The sequence below is a fragment of the Aulonocara sp. 'chitande type north' Nkhata Bay genome, linkage group LG9 (assembly GCF_057382095.1).
Source record: "Aulonocara sp. 'chitande type north' Nkhata Bay isolate Kocher_YH1m ecotype deep benthic linkage group LG9, A_spYH_male_GT1.1, whole genome shotgun sequence".
Classification (NCBI taxonomy): Eukaryota; Metazoa; Chordata; class Actinopteri; order Cichliformes; family Cichlidae; genus Aulonocara; species Aulonocara sp. 'chitande type north' Nkhata Bay.
The window spans coordinates 10,942,573-10,951,916 of NC_141352.1; the positions used below are offsets into that span (position 1 = coordinate 10,942,573).

The 9,344-nt window shown below is 41.9% G+C and overlaps 2 protein-coding genes and 1 pseudogene across 2 annotated transcripts; 2 read left to right on the forward strand and 1 right to left on the reverse strand.

Annotated features, from left to right (window-relative positions):
• Positions 1–993: 993 nt before the first annotated feature.
• LOC147321672 (GTPase IMAP family member 7-like) lies at positions 994–1,644 on the forward strand (annotated as a pseudogene).
• A 2,392-nt stretch (positions 1,645–4,036) lies between these two features.
• Positions 4,037–9,063, reverse strand: LOC147321673 (GTPase IMAP family member 7-like). Its single transcript, XM_086305100.1, has 5 exons — positions 8,950–9,063; positions 5,627–5,789; positions 5,260–5,347; positions 4,986–5,041; positions 4,037–4,740 (listed from the first exon to the last, which is right to left on the reverse strand). Exons 3-5 carry the CDS (start codon positions 5,322–5,324, stop codon positions 4,154–4,156), a joined length of 708 nt encoding a protein of 235 aa, XP_086161226.1. The 5' UTR covers positions 5,325–5,347; positions 5,627–5,789; positions 8,950–9,063; the 3' UTR covers positions 4,037–4,153.
• LOC147321674 (GTPase IMAP family member 7-like) lies at positions 5,819–6,668 on the forward strand. The gene is made up of 2 exons (XM_086305101.1): positions 5,819–5,837; positions 5,971–6,668. The coding sequence occupies exons 1-2, from the start codon at positions 5,819–5,821 to the stop codon at positions 6,666–6,668; spliced, it is 717 nt and encodes a 238-aa protein (XP_086161227.1).
• Positions 9,064–9,344: the final 281 nt, after the last annotated feature.

Here is a 9,344-nt window from a genome sequence, read left to right on the forward strand (position 1 = left end):
TTGACAATTTATTGGTAATTATTTAAAACACCGAATAAAAACATAATCATGAATATTCAAATACAAATATGCTTAAAAAGGTATTCAGAGCTGAGGCTTACCAGTGGAGGGGCAGGGATGCCACACACAACTAAAGAAAGAAAACACACCAAAACACAAGTGCAACACACTATCACACACTCACACTAATAAACTAGACAAGGCAGGTGTGTACACTCAAGGGATCCCACCACCAAGGCACCCTAGTCTCCTCCACGTTGGCACTCCGCATCTGAATAAAAGAAACAAAGAAAATGTTAATATATTACAACAAACTAATGTGTAGCACCGGGGGATAACCCAACTGCAGGACCACACTGGTGATCTACAGCTAGAAAAAGGGCCTCCCACCAGTGGTGTAACAAAAATCCAAACTACAAATCAAAAAGCAATAAAACATACAATCTGAATAAAACTCTAAAATCTGGAGCAAACGGAATCGCCGTACTGCTCCAACTTGCCGTCCACACGACGATAAGTTAACAGTCAATCAATATGCACGCCAGCTGACTCCAATAACCGGCATGCATATGGCCGTTGTCCACGCCGACGTCCACTGTAAAAGCTGACAGCAGCAGGGAAAGAATTCTCACAACGAGAACAGACGGTAAAAGCACAGCAAGGCAAAACAGCAGCACTTCAGTTCGCGTAGCTTGGCGCAAAACTAAGGTCCACACTTCCTGCGAAACATAATAAATAATTACTATAAAAGAACAATAGAAGGCAGAGAGCGTAACAAAAGTTAATTACGTACCAAGTAAGCCGTGTCATAGAACGTAAGCAGAATAGCTCAGGAGGCTTCTATAGCTACGACCAGCCACGATGGAGACTTCAGAGGAGTAACCCACAAATGATCTCTACCACACCGAGAGGAAGTCAGGTGACCAAAAAGGAGATCACAGGCAAGCGACCCAGAGACACTCAAATGGCCACTATTTATACCAGCGCCCCCTAATGGGCCAGGCTGAAAGTGGGTTGGACCGAGGGATAACATTCATCCTGCCACACTATCAAATCATTATTGCCATACATCAATACAGGAAACACACTGGTACCACAGTAAACCTCGTTCTACTGGGAATGGCTGGAACTGGAAAGAGTGCCAGTGGAAACACCATCCTCGGAGAGAAGAGCTTCATGTCTAAACCCAGTTCAAAGCCGGTCACCACAGGTGGCAGAAACTGAGATGAATGACTTACGTGTACGTGTGATTGATAGCCCTGACATCTTTGATGATGACATTGAAGCATCAGTTCGGGACAAACATGTAAAAAAAGTGTAAACAGCTCTGTGAGTCAGAACCCTGTGTGTATGTACTCGTGATGCATGTGAGCAGATTTACAGATAGTGAGAGAGACATCATGGAAAAGTTAGAAAAAGCTTTTGGGAGAGAAGTTAAAGAAAAAACGATCGTTCTGTTCACACGGGGAGACGACCTGCAGCAGGCAGGAGCTTGAAGGATTTCCTGCATTCCTGCCAACCTGGTCTGAGGGAAATAGTTGAAAAGTGTGGAAACAGGTGTGTTCTCTTTGAGAACAGCAGGTCAAGTTCACAGGAAGTGGAAAAGCTGATTGACACGGTGATCGGGCTGTTAGAATAACAGGCAATATAACCTCAGGTGTCAGAGTTATGTCTTATGGTTTGTCTCTGTGTAATCCTTAGTTGCTGTCTCCCTGGTCTGCTATATCCCCGTGTCCAGTCAGTGTCTGTCTGCCCTGGTCCCACATCTCTGTTCCCTCTGTTGCAGTGCCTGCATGTGAGTCTGTGTCTTTAGTTCAGTCTGTGTCATATTTCCTGTTTTATTTTGAAGGTCCTTGTCTGATGTTAATGTATCTGGTTTTGCTTCCCCTTGTCTCGTTAGGCCTGATTTGCCCCAGCTGTGTTTTCCTTCTGTTACCCATTCCCTGATTGTTCCCTCTGTGTATTTAAGCCCTGTGTTTCTTTGTGTCCGTGTCGCAATCTACTCTCATCTTGCTGTGTAAATTTATTTTTGTACTTTTGGGTTTGTTACGTTTTTGCCGTCCAGCAATAAAGCTGAGTTTTGGAAGTACACTTTTGCCTCAGAGCGTCTGCACTTTGGGTCCTCCTTACCACCACTCCTGTCTGCACACAGCCCTAACCTGACAAAATAAGCATTAACAATATATATTTAAATCTCAATATGACAAAGAAACCTTCTGGGTGCGCAGTCTGCACCTTGTTGATAGCATGAGACTGTTCTGCTAGTTCCAAGTTAACATTAGCATTTGGTGGAAGATATACTGCTATTACAAGTAGCGAGGAAAACTCTCTTGGTAGGTAGAAAGGGCGACACTTCACAATTTAAAAAAATCCACCTGGAGTTGAGCAGTGGCGACTCACTTCAGCAGAGTTCATGCACGATAGTTTGTTGAAACCACCACCCCGGCTCCTACCAGATAAGGAGCCTTTCTGTCGGCTTGATAGCATGCTAGCCCGGTTAGCTGGATAGCCGAGTCAGCAATGTCCGCATTCAGCCATGTTTCCGTGAGGATGTAAACACAATTTTTAAACTCACTCTGGCTCGAGTGCTGGAGCCACAGATAATCCATTTTACTGTCCAAGGAGCGAACGTTAGAGAGCAGGATGGATGGGAGTGCTGGTTGGAAAGGGTTAGCCTTTAGCCTAGTGCTAGCACCGGCATGCTTTACTCGCTTTTTTTACATGCGCAGCGCCAGCTGTGCCTCGGTGGGGGGTGGAGTTATTATATAACTCAGCAGCCGGCTGATGAAAAGTCCGGGAATCTGGCTGCGGTGAGGAGCGTCGCTTCTTTGACGATGCCAGGGCCGGCGCGTCAGGCTGAGGTTCCACCAGCTGGTTGGGCTGGAAAGCACCCTGGTTAGGAGAATAGAGGTGGAGAGTGTTAAGCAGAAAATCCGCCACAATCGGAAAAAGATGTCCGACACCCAGGGAAAACAAGTTAGCGTTCCCTGCAACCGCTTCTCCACAGCACGACGTAAATCCTCCGCATGTGCTTCCAGCCACAGGTCACACAGACGATTTACTTTGTCTGTCACCTCCCTCCTGAACCTCTCCGAAAGTCTGCTCGGTCCATCTGGCGGGATCATTCTGCCACGGTCGGCGATGGCCAACCAGGGGGAAGTGAGGAATGAGGACCCAGGCGCGGAGCTCTGTGTGCTTAGCAGTGCGTTTATTTACAGTGGCATGGAAAAATAACAATAAATCCTCAGTGCGTTCCCGACTCCCGTTACGTGTCTTCTTCCCAGTGTCAGTGTCCCTTCTCCCCGCTCCTTGTGAAGTCTGAGCACCCTGTGCTGGCTGTCCTCTCGTCTCCCCACTTCTCCTGGGGAGATAACAAACAGGCAGCCGTAAGACACACACACAGTGCGGAAGACCAATCATACTGACTGGCCGAGAGCCTAACGTGAAATCACACAATGATCCCACATCGGAGAGAGCTCCACCACACTCTCAAGTAGCTCCTCTGACGAGGCCTGATCAGCTGCAGGTGTGTCACAGACTTCAGGTGTGGCCAATCACCTGCCAGGGCCACACACACACCTACATACACACATATATCTACAAGCAGGGAGAACGAGGGACAGCAATAACAAAATACATATATTATCATATATGCATATTATCAAGTCCATAACTGCTCAGAGACCCTGACAAATCCCACTTAAAACCCACTTTTTAGCCTATGTGGTACCCACATGGTACCCACAAAAAACTTGAAAGATGGGGCCCGGGTGGGTTTCTGTGTACTTTGCCCAGTTGGGGCCCATTTAGTTCCCAGATTTTACCAATATTTAGCAAAAAAGTTTGGGAACCACTGCCTTACAATATAAATAAAACTGAATTGGATTGAATCCTGGAAAAGAACAACGGGACACAAAAATCTTAGCTTTATTGAATTTGTTTTTCCAGTTTACAAAGGTTAACAAGCTTTCATTGCCTCATTTGACAAAACTCCATAGAAAACCATAAAAGGTCATTCTTCTCTTCTTGTCTGTATGGTAATTCATATGATTCAGTAAAAGGACTAGATGTTACAATCCCTGACAATGCATTGCTTTAAATGGAGAAAATTAAAAAACAACAACAAAAAAACATCTTTTCCAAGCACTTTAAGTTATACATTATTCTGGTCTTTGAGTATTGTGTTTACCACCTTCATTAGTTTTTCAACCTGATCAGGACCTGATTTGTTGTTCTCAAAGAGAACACACCTGTTTCCACACTTTTCAACTATTTTCTTCAGATCAGGTTGGCAAGAATGAAGAAAATCCTCCAAGCCCATTCCCGCCTGCTGCAAGTCGTTTCCTCGGGTGAACAGGATGATTGTTCGTCCTCTAACTTCCCTCCCAAAAGCTTTTTCTAACTTTTCCATGATGTCTCTCTCACCATCTGTAAATCTGCTCACATGCATCACAAGTACAAACACACATGGTCCTGATTCACAGAGTTGTTTGCACCTTTGCACATGTTTGCCCCTAACTGATGGAGCAATGTCATCATCAAACATATCTGGGGTATCAATCACATTTACGTCTACACCACTGATCTCAGTTTGTACATTCTGGCAATTTGTGGTGACCGGCTTTGAACTGGGTGTAGAAATGAAGTGTTTCTGTCCAAGGATGGTGTTCCCACTGGCACTCTTTCCAGTCCCAGCCATTCCCAAAAGAACAAGGTTCACTGTGGTGCCAGTGTGTCGTCCTGCATAGATGTATACCAATAGTAATGTAAGTGAAAACTTATTATGCTACATTAAAAAAGTAATCAATGTAATCTTGTACAGTACTATTAAAATACAAAAAGAATGCGGTTATCATTAGTGAATCTTTATTGCTGTGTTTTTCATTAAGTGCTCTTTGTTTGAGAAATCATCTAAACAATGCTGATTGACTGAGTAACCCACTAATATGTGCTTTATATAGTACTTAAAAGAGATTGTGGTTTACCTGTCTTTGCCTCATTAGTGTGCGGTCTTGATATACATTGTGATCCACGGTCCCAACTACAAGTTAGATATAGAAGAAATACAACTTCATCAGGAAGCTGGTTGTTGTTTCATTAAAAATTATTACTATAATAGTATGCAAACATTTCAGAGTGTCTCTATAAGCTACATTTATAAAATATTTCATAGTATACATTTACCCATGTAAAGACATTACGTTCACAACTTGATTTACATGCTAAAGCTAAATCAAAAGTGCTCAACTTTAGCTTTACCTCAGTGCCGCCGGTTGTCTGTCTTTAGTGTCGTTGCTTCTGAATATGCTGAAAAAGCTTCCCATGATGCAGGATTTGAACGAATAACCTGTGGGTTCAAATGTCAGTGCCAGCACAACTCTGAACTCTTCCTTTTTGTTTAAGTATCCTCATTTAACAACTTAGTATATCTCAGTTGTTTTCAGATGATTCACATAAATCTTAAACCTGTTGTTAACAAAGGTCTCTTAAGATATTTATCATTACAAATGTTAAAATAACTTTTGTCTAAAATCAGAAAAATCAGAATCATTTTCTCTAAATACTGATTTTAAATTGTTTTTTTTTTTATTGCTACAAAGCAAATACATGTAGAAGCACAACTTACATTAAGTGGAAGTTGTTCGGTCTGTTGAAGCATAACTCTGTGTGACTCTGTCTAAAGCCTGCAGACTGCTGTTCTCTGACTGTATAATACTGGAGGAGGCGTGTCATCTGTTGAGCTATAAAAAGCAACTTGTGGCAGAGCAGTTTTAGCATTCATCTCTCACCTGTGCAGTGACAACAGTGAAGAGAAAACATGGCTTTAGTTCCAGCAGGTAAGACTTATTATTAATCATTGTGTCTTTAATTACTTTCCTTTGAAAAATGTCAAAACTTCTCAGTTTCACTTTGGTTCTTGTAAAACTCTTGTGTACATGGGTTAAATCGAGTTAGTGAATTGTGTTTCAGGTCCTGATTTGAGGATTGTGATGATTGGAAAAACTGGTGTGGGCAAGAGTGCTGTTGGGAACACCATCCTGGGATATGAGCGTTTCAGATCTTGTCCTTTATCTGCATCAGTGACTGAGTTCTGTCAAAAAGCTTGGGTACAGTGGGGGAAGAGAGTAATTAGTGTTGTAGACACACCAGGGATCCTGGACACTTCAAAATCAGATGAGTTCATCAAAAGTGAAATCGTCAAATGTGTTGAAGTTTCCTGTCCCGGTCCTCACGTGTTCCTGTTGGTCATCCAAATCGGCCGATTCACGAGAGAAGAAAAAAACTCAGTGGAAGCCCTGCAGGAGCTGTTTGGCCCCGAGGCAAACAAGTACATGATTGTGCTCTTCACCCGAGGTGGTGATCTTGGAAGCATAACCATAGAGCAGTATGTACGTGACGCTGAGCCAGGGCTTAAACGCATCATCCAAAGCTGTGGAAACAGGTACCACGTCTTTGACAACACCAGCAGAGACAGAAAGCAGTTGGTGGAGCTCATCAAAAAGATCGACAAAATGGTGTCAGTAAATAAGGGCACCCACTACACAGACGCCATGTTCAAAGAGGTGGAGGAAGCACGCAAAAAGGGAGTAACACTGCAGCAGTACAAGTTCACTGAGTCGTTGTGTAAACGTATCAAACTTTTTCGCATCATTCTGGGGAAAGATTAAAGTGTTGTGGTTAATTGTAATTATTCTATTCTGAATAGGACAGCTTTTGTTTTACCTACACGAAATATACAGTTTGTTCATGATGACACACGGTGTGTAGATAGTTTGTGTTGATTTCCCATGAAAAAAATAATAAAATAAAATAGTATTGATTAAGTGAATTTGTCTTTTAAATTTGAAGAATAAAGTATGTGAAAGTTAAATAATGATCATATGATCATCATTGTTATATAATAATCATAATATAAGCGGTGCTATTATAAGTATTGATTGTCTCTGTATCTATTCTAATTTGTATGTGAGCATCAAATCGTGGTGGTTATGTTTGAGCTGAAGTTTACAGTGTTTAAATTTAGTTGTAAATTTGGGAGACACAAGATAAATTTAGTCAATTAAATATTTTATGCAAATGGGACTGTGAATCATTTTCTGATTTAAAGAATGGGGACTTCGGTTTCTAATGAGAAGTCTTTATTTTGGGTCTGTTCTGCTCTGGCTGTTTGTATTAAAACATAACAAAAATTTCCCTTTAGGCTCATTATTGTTTGACAATTATTCTTGTAATGCTTTTGGCCTAATAAAAACTAGCAATCACAGAACTTTCATCAGTTATTTGTTATCCTAAGATGACAATGTCAGAACCAAATGTTCAACCTCTTCATTCATTATTATTTTTTGCCTGTTTGAATGAGAGAATATTAGATGACCTGTATCAACAGGTTTCTAGGTATCCATCTATGTACATAAAACCCCTCTAATATACTGCTTCCCAATCATTAGGATCAAGCTTTTTTTTTTTTAATATTAATCGTAATGGCTTAATATTATTCATATTACTTTTTTCTTTTACTCTTCTACTAATAGTTTCTCAAACATTTACTGAACTTTCTTTAAGTTATCTTGGCTATTTAATTGATTTGCTTCATTACTTTTTCTTTGGATTTCAAAGTCTGTCCTCACAGGACTGGGAAAACATATTTAAAGACATATTAAAAGAACATGTAAATAATAGTTAAACACTTCTGTAGTAAAAACAGCAGACTCAAACACTTAACTACTGAACCATGTTTTGAAGAAAATGCAAAACATCAGCTGAAACGCAATAGCTTTAATACATTTAACCTTTAATCATCTTTAATATTTCTGGTTATCACAATAATGAGGTGAAAACATTCTCTGTAGAAACCCACCCAAGGTGTTACAGGTATTTCAACATCACTATCCAACTTTCTGTCATGACAGCACACGTGTTCCCTCTAAGAATCATCACTCTGGGAAGACATTCCTTTTATTTCTTTAAGAGTTGGATGCACAACTTAAAATGTATTTAGGATTATCTCTAATCTACACAGGGCACAAAGTGTAATGGTCCCTAAGTCCTTTGTGTACTCTCTCAGTGCCTCTCGCTCTGTCTCTCTCTGTCATTCTTTGTTTGTTTTGGTGTCTACATCATGGCCCGGACTCATTCCAGCTCCCTGCCCAGCACACCTAAGGATCATTGCCCACCTGTTACTAATGAATGATAGCTACCACTTCTTGGCAGTGGCTGACGGTCAGTCCTTGCTGGATTGTTGACCTGCCTCGTTAGTAAAGTCCCAGCCTCTTGGGTATTTGATTCCCTTCTTGTTTCTGGCTACTTACCGTTTTCCCCTGTGTGTCAGTCTTCCCGGTGTTCCATAGGTGTGTTGTGAGAGAGTATCCAAATCTTTCCCAAGTGATTTTGATGTGTGGACCTCCCCTTTCTTCCCTTCCTGTGGCCCCCTCCTTTTAGGTGTAACCCCTAAGTCTTGTGTTTGGTTTTAGTGAATATAAATAAACCTGTTGAACTCTTTGAAAGGTTCTGCTTCTGAGCCTAGCTAGTGTAGCCGGATGGGCTACTCACTCGCCACTGCCTTTTCTCTCTGGCTTTCTCTATTGCCCTCACTCTTTTCTGCTCTCTCTCTGTTTCTTACATGGCTGGCTAAGTCAATTACAGGGTGGCAAATGCCATTCACGCCTCCTTTCTCTCCTGCGAGAAGTGTTGTGTGCTGATAAATCTTCAGGTTAAATTAGGTGGTTTTGATCAGGCTAGACAACAGCCACAGGTACGCTGCACATTTATCCTCCTATCATGTAAATCTCAGTCCTGACCCTCAAACAAATGGTCAAACAGAAAGACTCAATCAAGAATTAGAAACAACCCTCTGTTGTGTCATTAATCATAATCCAGCTTCCTGGTCTACACACCTACTATGGGTTAAATATTCACACAATTACTATGTCTCTGCTTCAACTGGTTTACCTCCGTTTGAAGTTTCTCTAGGCTACCAACCCCTGTTGTTTCCAGCCAGAGAAGCAGAGTTGGCTGTGCCCTCGGTCCAACACAGGGGCCATTGTCTCTCCTGCAGTCCAACACACCTGTAGCTCATTCTGGGTAATCAGATTGAGGATTTAAGCTCCACATTGACTCTCCTTCACTGCCAGTTTTTCAACTACCTCAACTCACCTGGACTCTCCATGTCACTTACCTTAAGCGCCAGCTTCTCTCGGACAATCTCTCCAATCTGGAAACCTCTCGGATCCTTACCTGCCTGCCCTCCAGCCATCTCTTACTCTCTCGGACACAGCGGAACTCAGGTCAACCAGCTCATACCATTAACTTACCTGGATACTCACAGCTTGTCCCTCAAAGCCAAA